At 37.1% G+C, this 14,683-nt stretch overlaps 3 protein-coding genes across 3 annotated transcripts; all 3 read right to left on the bottom strand.

The window, feature by feature from the left end:
* Positions 1 to 1,455: 1,455 nt before the first annotated feature.
* On the bottom strand, positions 1,456 to 6,123 carry LOC106383885 (uncharacterized protein At5g19025-like). The gene is made up of 2 exons (XM_048769019.1): positions 5,284 to 6,123; positions 1,456 to 4,205 (listed from the first exon to the last, which is right to left on the bottom strand). The coding sequence occupies exons 1-2, from the start codon at positions 5,913 to 5,915 to the stop codon at positions 4,160 to 4,162; spliced, it is 678 nt and encodes a 225-aa protein (XP_048624976.1). The 5' UTR covers positions 5,916 to 6,123; the 3' UTR covers positions 1,456 to 4,159.
* On the bottom strand, positions 1,688 to 3,784 carry LOC106383884 (pentatricopeptide repeat-containing protein At5g19020, mitochondrial). The gene has a single exon (XM_048768130.1). It carries the CDS (start codon positions 3,782 to 3,784, stop codon positions 1,688 to 1,690), a length of 2,097 nt encoding a protein of 698 aa, XP_048624087.1.
* A 6,536-nt stretch (positions 6,124 to 12,659) lies between the features above and the next one.
* LOC106385487 (adenylate isopentenyltransferase 5, chloroplastic) lies at positions 12,660 to 14,425 on the bottom strand. Its single transcript, XM_013825400.3, has 2 exons — positions 14,192 to 14,425; positions 12,660 to 14,065 (listed from the first exon to the last, which is right to left on the bottom strand). Exon 2 carries the CDS (start codon positions 14,045 to 14,047, stop codon positions 13,043 to 13,045), a length of 1,005 nt encoding a protein of 334 aa, XP_013680854.1. The 5' UTR covers positions 14,048 to 14,065; positions 14,192 to 14,425; the 3' UTR covers positions 12,660 to 13,042.
* Between the last annotated feature and the right edge of the window lie 258 nt (positions 14,426 to 14,683).

The raw sequence follows: 14,683 nt of genomic DNA, 5'->3' as shown, positions 1-14,683 counted from the left end.
CATATCGTCGAGAAAGCTTGAAAAACCACCAGATTGGACAAAAAGAAAACAAGGAAAGGGGTAGAGATGCCTCCGACGCCGGAAAGGGCTCCGGACGTCGGGGAGCCGCCGTCAACTTGCTAGGGTTTCTTCTTTTTGCTAGAGAGCGTTTGGGTTTTTTTTGAAATACTTTTTTTTTCTTTGAACGAAGAACGAAAAAAAAACAATTACTGCAAAATAATTGATGTTTTCAGTATTTTAAATAAAATTTAACGGTATTATTTGAATTTTATGACCAATTACAAAATACTGTCATTTTTATTGGTTAAATTAGTTTTATGTAATGATATTTTTATATAACCAAAATAAACTGTATAATTTTTTAATTGTTTAATTCATGTGCAAAAACTTTAAAAACCATTTATATTGATACAGTAAAAATATTAATGAATGAAAACATCTAAATTTTCAAAAACATCAATTTATTTTAGAGAAGTAAAATATGATGGATAAATAGAACAAATATAGCAGATCATTAAACTATTTATAGACAGCCTATGTGTCTTGAACATTATACATAATAGAATTTGTATATGCAACCGTTACTACAAATTTCATTTAAGCATGTATTTTCTATGTTTTTTTTGCGGATTCTTTTTTTATAGTCGTGGAGGATCCGAGGCGGTAAACTCAGAGTAATTCTTACGAAGCCTTCTATCCGGGCACGCACGGTTATAGACGGGAAAGTGGCCAAGATAACTCGAATCTAGGACGGACACTCCAGCTGGAGTTCGATTACCATTAGACCAAGAGCTTTTGGTTTTTTTTTTTTGTAGATTCTTGTTTCAAGTTTTTTTTTTCTCGTATTATATTATTAAATACATATGTATATATCAAAAAAAAGTCTCACGCACAAATATTTAGTGTCAAACTAATTTAAATGATAGAGAGTCTTAATTTAGTTATTTGAATAACATGAAGAATGGAAATATACGTTTCACATTATAAAATGCTATCTTCATAAACAAACCCAAAAGAAACCAGGTGAACGAGGGGTCGCGAAGAACCGTGGAAATGCTTCATCACTCCATGTGCATCACATGCCTTTCATTATGATGTTATCATAAAATACCAAAAATATTGTTGAGTGATTATTATCATTCCTTTTCTTATGAACTTCTAATGATTATTTCTTTTCTGCAATAATAAAATGTAATCCATGGGTCGTTTATATATAGAGCTTATTATGCAAAGAGTAATGATTCACTGTTCATAAGGGCAAATCTTCAATGCTGAAAGATTCAAATGAGTGTAGTTGATTCATGATCAAACTGAGATAATCAGACTTGAACACACAGAAAAGGTCATTAACCAGTGTAGTTATTTATTTATTCAGTTAACAACAGCTTCTTCTTTTTTGTCAACCAGTAACAATAGCTTACATTTTTTTTCTTTTAAATGATAATATCAAATACTAAGAAAAAATTGCATGAAGAGAAAAAAAAAACTTCCACACGCGATTTCGTTCGGACAGCAAAGAGCCAGCTCAGCTTAGGATGGACCCACAGAAACACAAGCTGACCAAAATTCAAACGCGTTATCTAACTCATCTTCCAGTGTAATCCACGCGTTACTTATTCTCTTGTTTTTACTGAGGCCCATACAATAACAAGCCCATTAAAAGCCTTAAAAGTGTAAAAACAATCGATCACACAACACCACTGAAGGCACGTGACCACTCAACATCACTAGTTCGCATCTCCTCTCTGACCAAAGCAACATCTTCCCATCTCCCCGCGTCTGCATAAACATTCGAAAGCAAAACTTTACACCCTTCATGAGTTGGCTCAATTGCCGCCAACTCAGTAGCCGCCATCTCAGCCACCTCGACGTTCCGGTGAATCCGCGAAGCCGATAACAAGATCCCCCATATGATCACATCAGCCTTCACAGGCATCTTCTTGATCATATCTATTGCCTCTTCCAACCTTCCCGCTTTCCCCAACAAATCAACCATACATCCATAATGCTTTATGTCTGGCTCAATCCCGTGAACTTCCTTCATGCTGTCGAAATACGTTTTACCTAACTCCACAAGCCCAGCGTGGCAGCACGCGCTTAAGACACCCACGAAAGTGATGCTGTTCGGTTTGATGGGGAGAGACTGGAGTTCAGAGTAGAGATCAAGCGCTAGTTTTGCATGGCCATGCGTTGCTGAACCGCAGATGATAGCATTCCAGGGAGAGATTGTCGAGGAAGATATGTTCTTTGTTTGGCGGAAAACGTTTAGAGCGGTTTCGATGCTTCCACATTTGGCGTACATGTCGATTACAGCAGCGGTTAGATTGTTGTTGGGAGGGATTGAGCTACGGTTTAGATACTCGTGCGCTCTGATCCCTTCTTCCAACGATCCTAGCGATGAAATTGCAGAGAAAACACTCACCATTGTGATTACATCTGGTTTCACTTGGCTACTACTGATCATTTCGCGGAAGAGATGTAGAGCTAAGTTAGGAGAAAGACTCTGCGCGTAGCCTGATATCATAGCGTTCCATGAGAAGATATCTTTCTCTCGAGTCTGATCAAACACTTCCCTTGCCTCCTCAACCATTCCATTCTTCACAAACCCTGCAATCAGCGCGTTTCTCGACGCAATGTGGTCCATTACGCTCGCTTCAAACTGTCGAATAGCGAGTTTTATGTTATTACAGACCGCGTAGAAATGTATGATCGTTGCTTGAATGAAATCATAACAGTCAAAACCAGTCTTTACGATGGTGCAGTGAAGCTGCAAACCGTTGAAACCACCTGATGATCGAGCTGAAGCGGAGAGAAGGTCCACCATCATGACCTCACTAGGTTTCATTCCACGTCGCAGCATCTCCTTGTAGAAAACAAGAGCTTCCTCAAGCTGATTCTTTCGAAGACACCCATCAATCATAGTCCCCCACGACACAATATCTTTCTCAGTAATCTGATCAAACAGCTCCTTCGCCTCTTCCACAAGTCCAGCTTTCGAGTACCCGTTTAACATAACGTTCCAAGTGACTAAATTTCTCTCAGGCATTCCATCGAACAGCTTCCGAGCATCCTCCAAACACGAGCAGATACAATACATATGAAGCAAATTCGTCGAAACAAAGACTCTACCTTCGAGATTCAACCTAATTGCTAAGCTATGCAACATCCTGCAATCCCAAACCCCACCCAAATGCGAACAAGCGGATACAACAGTAGCTAACGTCACTTCGTTTAGCATAACTCCAGAGCTTCTCATCTCTCTGAAAAGCTCCATCGCTTCACTCCACCGATCGTTTTGAGCGTAACCTTTTATCAAAGTCGTATACGAGACGCAGCTTCTGTCAGGCATTACGTCGAACAGCTTGAGCGCGTCTCTAATTCGACGAGATCGAACATACCCATCGATCATGATATTAAACGAAGCAGAATCAAGTTTCGTGTGGGAGCAGAAAACAGATTCAGCTTCGGACAAGACACGGCATTTAGCGTACATGTTGAGTAGGCTGTTGCAGATGAACCCGTTGGAATCGAAACCGGATTTCAAGACTCGGCAATGGATTTGTCGGCCGTAAGTGACGTCTTTGTTGGTGGCGCATGATCCAAGAGCTGAGATTAGAGCTTTCTCAATGTCGGAACTCTCGCTGCCTGAGAAATCGAAATGTGTCGGAGTCGGAGAAGTCGTGTATTGACGGCTTTGAGTGATGGCAGCGGAGAAACATCTCGCCTGCTCAGGTGAAAAGACCTGACAGCGACGAGACCAGAGAAAGCGATTTGATTTGATCATAAGAGACCATCAGAGAGCAAAAATGCTAAACAATAATGCTTGAGGCTTTATAGTCTACACTTCTCTTGCATATTGTAAGTACTTGTGGTTTTGGTCGGAAAAAGAAAATAAAACATTACTTTATGTATTTGATTTTTGATAACATTGAATTTTGATTTTTCATAGTACATATAAGTTATACAAGTGTTCACAGAGTAAGAAGGCATTTAGAGTTTCAGGGATTAACTATATAAGAAATGGAAAAAATTCAATACTTTTATGTTTTCCTCATAATCCTAAATGAATGTGTAATCATAGAGGAAGAACCTGCAAATTGTACATCTGCAACAACTTTTAATGTGATAATCTGTAAGTATAGTTTGGAGATTTTCCAGGTCAGTGATTGTCTACACACCCCTTTACAGCTAATTTTGCCGGCAATCTGCAGATAACAGAGCACATGAACTGATCAAGACAGATCAAAACAAATCAAATACGTGCAAACAAAAAGAAAAATACACAGCATAAGATTCAGAATCATATATTAATCACAGTGAATAAAAATGGAATACTAAAGCTCTACGCAAAGCACAAACAAATTATAATAAAAGGTATTTTTTACAACAAAAGTTTGAATGTTTCCTCTATGGTAGGTTATAAGTTAGACAGAAGCTATCTATATTGTAAACATAAGCCTAGCTTTTGGAACAATTTATCATCAGAGAAAAGACATGTTCATGGCAAAGTGTGAATAACTCCTTCACAATTGACTCACACCTTACTCCATACTCTAAAATCTAATCCTAAAGTTTGAACCTTATTGGCGTCTCTTCATCCAGATCGAGCTATTACACAAGTTTCACAAACTGAAGATGGTGAACTTTACACAACTACTCAAACAAAAGTTAGACCGGGAGAGATTTTGAATCACAACTGGTATATGATGCACATGTTCCATTATAAAAGGCTGCATGTGAGTTAACTAATTTCAACAAATATAACAGTATAGGCCAGCAGACAAGACATTAAATCAAACCCCATAACCATGTTGACATGTTAAATTGTTTCCTTTCAATTCTCAAATCTAAGCATAAATCTAAAGCACAAGGGTCAAAACCATAACCACTAAACTACTTAGCTATCCACAAAATTCACCACTACAACTGGATCAAGCTGCATCAACCTACAAATTCACTAGTCAAGAGGCATGTCCACTAGAACTATCAATCATCGAGATAAGAAGTTATAATCAAAGCCTGCCAATACCTAAAGAATAATCTATAATCCGTAACCAATGGGAATACATAAACATATAAATTCACTAGTCACCAAGTTCCAAGCGATCAATGTGGCCAAAAGTTCAAACACAATGCAAGAACACAACACAAAGTTCAAAGACAAATTCAAGAACATAACACGTTACAAAGGTTCAAACACGATGCAAGAACACGATACATTACAAAAGTTCAAACACAATGCAAGAACACAACACGTCACAAAAGTCCTAAGTTTTGACTTACTTTTTAAGACGGCGGCTTCTCTTAGGCCCCCGCCCTTCAAGCTTAGCAACAGGGCAACCACACCTTGACCGGAAAAGCAAAACAGCTCGACCATTAACCGGAGCCATCTTCCTAAGCTCAGCTCTCAAACACTCGTAATCAGGATTGCTCTCGCTCCCTCCTTTCCACGGCAACCGTTCAATCTCCTTCCCCAATCCCGTCCTAACACTCTCCTCCGTCTGCAGCTGCAAATCAAACTCCATAGCTTTCTTCAGCCCTTTGCATTTAGGGTTACGGCACCTCCTCGACCTCGAGCCGCAGCACAGGTCGAGGAACGCGACCGAGGCAGCGAAGAAGACCGCGAACACGAACACGAACGACGCCAGAGAGATTCCGTCGTGATCTTCATCATCGGGATCGTGGTCGTGATCGGAGAAGAGGAGGATCAGAGGGAGAGGGAGAGAGGAGAGAGAGAGGGCGATCGATGGGAAATGAGAGGAGAGGAGAGATAAGGAGTGGATTAGGTACGAGAAGTAGGAGGAGATGAGGAATGCGCCGGAGAAGACGACGAGGATTAGGATTAGGAGGTCGAGAGTTGCTGACGGGGAATGCTTGCAGGGGTGGAGGGATGATGAGGAGGAGGAAGGGGGCATGCTGGCGGAGACAAGGAGGAGGAGGAGGAGGAGGAGGAGGAGGACGGTGGACAGTTTGTCACGTCAATGCCTCCTTTACATATAAAGTAAGTCTCTGTGTATGTATAGATTTTCGCAATCAAATTAAATTTTGTACTATTAATAATACTAGGAAAATAATGCAAGTCACGAGAGAAGTTAGTTACTTATTTGATTTAAAAAAAAATAAAAAATTTGCAAGAAAGGCTAATTTGCGAAGTAACCATATATCCCATGTGAATTAGGTAAGTAACATTGATTTTGACATGATGTAAAGTCAGGTATTTAACATACAAATCATCTGATTCTGTCATTTCCCTTAACATGTTACCAGTTACAAGTGATATAGTATGTGACGTTGTGAGTTTTGTGGCGTTATAAGAATCACATATAAAACACAGCAAATGGAAAAAAATAATTTAGCACAAATGGTTTATCCAAAGGCAGTAAGAAGATGGAAAAAATGGTTGCAATGTAAAGGTTAAAGTTGTGTCCGTAACAAATGTAAACATATGTTACGAAGTGTTGGTATATATGAATTATTCTATATACCCAAAATAATATGGAATACACACGTGATAAAAGAGATTGTTCAAATTTTGTAATTTTTATATGCTGACATTGAATTATCTACTGCTTTGCCAGAGTGAACTCAAACCCTCTATACTAAACCCAAAACCATTGATCACTAAACCCAAAACAGAAATATAAACCCTAACCCAAATAGCAAAACATGGAAATAGTACAATATTTTGTTTCATTGTACATGAGGCACACAGAATAGAGAAACTGTTGAAGTAGGTGAAGGTATGTCATGAAGGATGACATCACCAGGTGTGAGAGAGTATGGCGTAGACGATGGAATCAATGGCCAAAACTTGGTAACAGATTTGGCATATGAAAGAATACCAAGAAGCCACGTAATAAGGTATAATTATGAAAGATAGTTTTACTCTATTAAGGGAAACGAATGGTGTCAAAGTAAAACCCATAGCAATTCATCTTCCATCCTACATGGGGCACCTATAATAGAAATCTAGGAGAGAGTAGATGACGTAGTACGTGACTTCGTTGGTTTTGTGGTGTTATAAGAATCACATATTGAAACACATCAAATGGAGAAGATTAATCTAGTACAAATGGTTTAACCGAAGGCAGTAAGAAGATGGAAAAAATGGTGGCCATGTTAAAGTTAAAGCTGTGTCCATTTACATTATAAATGTAAACATATGTTCTGAAATAAGTGGTGTATAAGTACTATTATATATACCTAAAATAGCATGAAATACACACGTGATAAGAAAAGGTAAAATATAATGGAGGAAATTGTTCAAATTCTTATATGTTGACATTGAATTATCTAATGTTTTGCCATAATGAACTCAAACCCTTTATACTAAACCCAAAATCACTGATCACTAAACCCTAGACAGAAATATAAACCCCAACCAAAATAGCAAAACATGGAAATAGTACAATATTTTTTCCATTCTATATGAAACACCATAGTTCGAAGTCCTTCTCAGTTGCCAACTAACGAGGGAGAATATAATGCACAAACATGAATGAGAAGGTGTGAGCCCCTATCTGCAATACTTTACCAAACTGGGACGCATTCAACATCACCAAATGCTCATCCTCTAAATGCACTCTTGATCACCTCAATCCAACGGAGGTTGAAATAGTTGTTAACTTTTTTTTTCAGTTGGTTCAAATCCTGTTGTAAACAGTCTATTTGGAAGGTATAACTCATCCATGACAAACCTGAGATAGTCAAATAACATGTGAAGTTAACAGATGAGATACACAAATAATATGCGAAGTCAACATAGTAGTCAATTATCGGTTATATTTTATGTAGTCTAGTATTTATATGCATCGAACAGAACATACAATAACACGGAATGGAATGGAAATCTTTATACGGGTTGCTAATTTACTCTAGAAAAATAGTACAACCGAGTAGAACTATAATATTAAGTACTGTAAACTATTCCATTTAAAAAAGCATTCCATTTAACATAACATAGTATCCAAGCTATTCCATTTCAAGATGCATAAAAATCCAGTATAGATCTAATCCCTAAAGTGTGAATTCACATTTCAAACATAATTACCCCAACAATTCATTGTAAACAGATGAGTTCGAGCAACCAGGACAAATTCAACCCTAAATCATTTCTTTCTACTAGCCCAAATAGAAGAAAAGAGCATCGGACGAGTAGAATCGAAGGCACAAAACCGAGAACTTACAATATTTCAACAGTTCTCAGATGAATCGTTGATGTGAAATAGAAGAAGCTCGGGTTGCTCCATCTTGTCGATTGTACTGTAACGACCTATTGTCTCAAATGATTTAAGAAGTGGAGGCGATATCCCCTTCGCGATGCACTTCGAGATGGCTAATAAACGCAAACAAGGATAACGTCACCGACGGTGGAGAGCCAAACAAAGGGTTCGAGGAGGTGGTGCAAACCGGCGGCGGAGAGACCTTTCACTTTTTCAAAAGGTATTAAAGAAAATTAAAAAAAAGATAATGTGAATATAATTAAGCCACGCATATGACATTAAATAATTAATCTTATTTTTATTTTATTTTTCCAACAGGTTCCACCGGTTAGTTTCAGGGGCATAAATGCATTATTACGTAAAATAGAATGTGTATATAGAAAAACTAGAGCATTTGGTTATGTATTCAATTATTGCTTCTTCTTTTTTGTCATACAGTCCAATTTTTCTTGCAAATTTTTTTTTTTTTTTTCTGGTCAAACTTGCAAGAAAAACTATTCTTTCTTTTTAAGACAAGAACTAGAATAAAGTGGCCGACGCTACTCTCGACCGAATTTTGACAAAACTCAAAAAGAATAAAGTGAACACATTAACACAGAAGAATTTGTTTTTCATATATATAATGAACATGAATTGATGATAAAAGGAACTGATGTTAGATCCACACTGTTGGCTCAAATGCAATATATATATGTTCATATGAATGGAGCATAATTAAAGAAGGGTTATTAAAGGTGGGGTTATAATTTCTTAAGAACCCGTCTTTAAAACCCCTCATTAATCATGTTCTTAAGGTGGAGAGTTGGTCGTGGCCATTGATAGTATGGCTAGTTTAAAATCCCACGTGTCTTATTCGAAGCTGAAGAAAACTACTTGGTTAATATGGTGACTAGACCTCGGGCTTGGCCTTCGTTAAGATATAAGCCAGGTTTGCTTTGTTAGAGATATCTTTTTGGAGGCTGGTGCTTGACTCTAAAGATTGTAACCTTTGAACATTCTTAATTGCGGAGTGTTACAAGGAAGGATAGAAGATTAATCTTACATAGCTTTATGTAATCCTTTTGGCTCAAAGAACTGTTCATTTCGGAAAATGGTATGGCCACGTCTAGTAGCCTTGATTGTTTTTGATCCTTGCTATTTGTTTTTGGAACGAGTAGTGGCCTTGCTTTGTTTTGTCCGCACCAAACTTATCTGCTTTGATACCACAAGTCGTGGTCTGAATCAAAAGCCAAGATAGATGATGGGAAATTAGATATGCTTATGATATCATCAAGTGGTCGACATTAAAAGCAATGGAAGCTTTAATACCATTGCTTTGCCACTGTCATTAGCTTTAAGTCATTAAGTGTAACCATTGATTTGCATAACAGCTTTCTGCTTTCCCACTTCTCTTTCGTGCCGACCTCCTCAACTTCATTCTCGTTCACGATTGAACATTTCCACAAGTTTAATAATGAACTTCTGATATTTTCGCTCAATATAGCTCGCTTGTTTAACTTGGGCCTAAAAATTCGACCCATTAATATAATCCGTTAGGCTTCCTTCGAATCGAGTCTAATATGACCACCCGTATAAAAACATATATAATAATCTGGCCCTAACGAAGTATATTGAATTGCTACTGATCATGTTTAAGATGAAAACAAAATAAAACTAGAGTAGCTACACTTTGTTTTATGAGTAGCTCATCAACTGCACCAGCACAAAATATCAAATTATATTAGTCGTGATGTCTTTCAGTTTAAGAAATGTTTTGTTTAATATATAGTCTGAGTGTATAAAAAATACTATTCTTGGTTTTAGTTTTTTATATAAACTATTATTTAGTCAGTCCTATTTACTTAATTTATCTTCGTATTCATTTACATTATACATATATATATTAGTTTATAAAATACATGATCACGTGGATTTTTCCTTTTGCTCCTGATCAAGAGGATTTTATCAGAGATTTATGGAATAATAAAAAATTTAGGTTAATTTAGTAAAAGGCTTTTTAACAATTTAAAGACCATGCGATCTATTTATAATAAATTAGCTTAAAAAAAATTGAATCCAAAACAAACATTTCATCTAACTGTGTTCATAACCGGTCTTGGTAATCACCAGTTTTGTAATTTACATCACGAGTAAAGCAGTTAAAAGAAAAATACTCTCTCTATTTCATTATAAGTGTCGTTTTAGGTTTCGGCACACAGATTAAAAAAACAATTAATTTTATAAATTTCTTATAAAAAAACACTATTACCTATACACCTAACCATATTTCAATTAATAGAAAAATAAATTTTGCATAAAATTAATAAATTTTGCATTGAAAATCGAAAACGACACTTATTTTGTAACGAAAAAAATTCTCTAAAACGACAAACAGAGGGAGGGAGTATCACTTAGTCTTTTGGAAGTCACTACATACTAAAGCATTTTCAATGTTATTATGGAGTTAGTACTTAGTATAACATCAAACTAATCCACTCCAAAATATGTATATCAACATATTTGCCAACTTTAATAACAGTGACTACTGTATGTTTAACGGCTAAGGTATAACTATATATTTAATATATCGTTAATGCATCTCTAGATTGAATTGTTCTCAATATTCTCTGTCAAAAAAATTCTTGAAATGATTAAAAATTAAGATTCGTAATACTATTTTAGCTGTCCTAATTGGTAATATTTTATAAAAATTACCAGATAAGTGCATACTTCCACCAATACCAAATGAGAATTAAAGATTTAGAAACTTCTCCAATGAACATAATTAATCATTGTCCATAACTTTGTCTTAAAATTTCAAAGGTGATGAGACTAAACCGACTAATTAATGCATGTATATATAACACTTTTGTGTCAATTATTCTTCGATTATATAAATTATAGCTTTGATGACTGATATGAAAGTACATAGAAGTGGAACATACTTTACTTAGCCTAAGCAAAACTATGTTGGCCAAATCACACGGTGATAATAACACATACACAGAATAAACACGTGGATTCACTTTGAGAAAACGAAAATAATTCAAATAGCACATACACAGAATAAACACATGGATTCACTTTGAGAAAACGAAAATAATTCAAGAATGCCCACTGATATTGAGTTGTTATTCTTTGACAACACGCACTGATACAGAGCTGTAAGATAAATAAAGTAATAATTGAAATGGAAAACTATTATGTTGTGAAGAACAGTTGTGGCTCGAATACATTTAACGTGAAGACAGAGCTAATAATAGCGATATTCCAGAGTTTTAAGCAACTTGCCTAATGGGAATAGTTTTTGACATCCATCGCACATTTAGTCCAATTATTATAAATTTAAGATATTTATACTCTCCAACAAACGCAATTTAGTTATGAAAAATGACAAATATAATCTTTTTGTCTAATGTCTACTAGTAGAGCAATTATACGTTCACGCGTATTGGTAGAGCAATTACCAGGATTCAAAATCCAGAAACTATTGCATCAATCCAAGTAATCATTGCATCATCGTACTTACTGCACCTTATTCAAGATTTTCAGTATTTTCACCGAGCCACAAGAACAAACACCAATGTAAACAAACAAAAAACGGTGAAACTCAGAAAAGAAAACAGTTAAGAAAATTGGTTGTGACATCATGTGGTAAACCATTAAACACTTCTGGGCTAAAATAAACAATATATCTTCTTCTTTTTTTTCACAGCAAAATAAACAATATATCAAATATTCAAAAATAATAATATTTTATAACATTAGAAAAGATAACTCGACATAAATATTCCAATACCCATATATATAATTCACACGACTACTAACTAATCCTTTTAAATAAGCCAAGAAAACATAAGGTATATGGAACTCCTCAGTTTTCTTTTTTTGGAGAAGAAAGAGATGGAGAAGCGGTGCGTGGCGGTGCATCAACTCAAACAAGAATCTTCTTCTTTTATATTATTTTCTTCTAAATATGAAAATATAATGGTTTATCATGGACATAAACTGATGATGTATATTTTTTTCTAATTTGTTAACAAATGACGCAATTGAAAATTCCTCTCGTCTTATCCAGCATATGATACGAAGTTCATCGGGACAAAGACACTTTATATATGAGTAATAATCACTTCACAGCCGTTTGATTGAATTATTAACCACATGATGTCACAACTATGGGACCCAATACATACCGGACGGCAATCCGCTGTCAGAAAGGTAGGGTCCATGTCCAACAAGACTCTTTGTTCTTTTGTCCGTTGGATCCTTATTCTTTTTTGGGCAAAACCACGTTGACCAGCGACCTCTTCTTTGTCTCGAGAGCAGGATTAATCCGAAATTCTTAGGAAGACGTTCTTAGCAGAAGTTAAAAAACTGTTTCTTAACTTTTAATTAAAAAAATTAAGAACCAGTTATTAAATAAAGACTTTACGAACCGGTTCTTAGCATTTTTAATTAAAAGTTAAGAAACAGTTTATTAATTTTTGCTAAGAACCTCACTCTAAAATTCCCGGGTTAATCATGGTCTAACTGACTATCCACCGTATAATCGTACACTATTCCGCACTACATCGTAGCTAAGTACTAGTATACCGGAACAAAAGGAGAACCCGTCAGCATCCGCCCCGCGCGTGCACTTTAGGTCCCTCAAAACTGATTCCGTTTAACCGTAACACACACACTTTATGTAATAAAAGATCATCTTCTCCGACAAAGACCAATATAACCACGTGGCATTGTCATAGCTCTAGACCTTTCCAACAATCTCGCCACGTGGCATTATAATAGTCCTTTTTTCCACACCATATCCATTGCTTCATTTCCTGTTTTATATTTTTTTACCGCGAAATCGCTGCCACGGCGGCTGGAAGCGGCGGAACAGCGGAGATCTCCGGTAATAGAATAGCGTCCCCTTCCAAATGGTGATCGTTGCTGTAATTAAGAAACCTGTCGACGGCGAGTGCGCTAGGTCGAGCCACCATGTTCTCCCAAGCCTCGTCGGCTTCTTCCCCTCGCCGGAGGAAAACCTCCGTCGCATCGATACGGCGCATGTTCCACTTCCACTGCTTGTAAAGCCTCTTAATCTTCTGATATTGCCGACATGCAAGCAAACAGTTGTTCTCCTTGATTTTCTTGATCGCCGTCTCAAGAAGCTTCTCCGTCGTCTCCGCCGGATAACTGCACAGCTCCGCTCGGAGAAATTCGTCCAGCTCTGGAACTCCGATTGCCCGGCGGATCCCGGCGGAGTAATCTGATGACGAGGGATCGAAGATGCGGCGAACCTCGTCGACGAGTCCCATCTCGACCATCTTATCTACCCGGTCCGAGACAAATGAGTTCAAAACCGGTCTATCAACATCAACCCACAAGAAGCAACATTTGTACCTTAACCGGAAGTCAACGCAATTGTTGACTAAAGCCTCAATGTAAGAATTAGAACCACCAGCTATGATCGGGACACGGTTTCTCTCTACGATTGATTTAACTGCTCTGAGTGCTTCACGCTGGTAATCCTCCGCCGCGAAATCCTCGTGAGTGTTTTCCACGGTGCCGAGGAGGTGGTGAGGAACGCCAAGGCTTTCCTCTGGAGTGACTTTGTTGGTGACGATGTCTAAACCTTTATAGACTTGGATCTTGTCAGAGTTTACGATCTCAGCCGGAAAACGAGTTGCAAGGTCGATGGCGAGACGAGATTTGCCTGTTCCGGTGGCTCCCATGATGAAAACAACCTTGTCTTTGGGCCGGAAAAAGGGAACGTCGACCATGTTTAAACCGGCGGATATCCTTTGGAAATTCAACATTGGTTGAATCATTTGTCTTAGATTCGTCATGCATGGCTTCATTCTTATAAAAACTTCACCCTGTTGGATTAATTATATAATTAATATTTTTTAAGACAGATCTAACTAAAAGCATAATAACATGCAATAGATTCGTTTGAGGTCAAAGAGTGAGAGACACCGTCTCCCCCGGTTAATACTACTCACCTTGAAGTGGCTTGTGTCCCGGAGCACTGTCTCTTCCCTGTCGATCTCTAATTTATTAGGAAATGGAAATAACGTAAGATTTCTTGAATATCAAAAAATGAAAATGTGAGGAGAAGGCAAGATTCTAAGCTCAGGTGTGGTAGTAGAATATGCTCTCAAGTCTCAGTAGTGAAACTATCTTGTTGCTCTCAACGAGCATATGTTGTGGAGGAAAGATCGGGAGCTTGGAATTTATAGCTGCCTGGAGGCGGACATGATGTTTATTTGTTTATAGTAGTATTTTACAGATACTTGTGCAGTGACACGTGTCGTTAAATGATAGATATATTATATCACATCTTCACTAAGAATCATCAAGTGTGATTGGGTTTTTTTGTCATTGGTTCTGTCACCAAATTAGTTCAACACAGAAACAGGGAGAACAAAATTAGAGGTACGGAATTTTAGTGACATTATATTGCCTAGTGTTCTAAGAATCATAGTGCTTATATG

This window comes from Brassica napus, chromosome C9 (genome assembly GCF_020379485.1).
Source record: "Brassica napus cultivar Da-Ae chromosome C9, Da-Ae, whole genome shotgun sequence".
Lineage (NCBI taxonomy): Eukaryota > Viridiplantae > Streptophyta > Magnoliopsida > Brassicales > Brassicaceae > Brassica > Brassica napus.
This window is presented reverse-complemented; position numbering and strand designations above follow the sequence as displayed.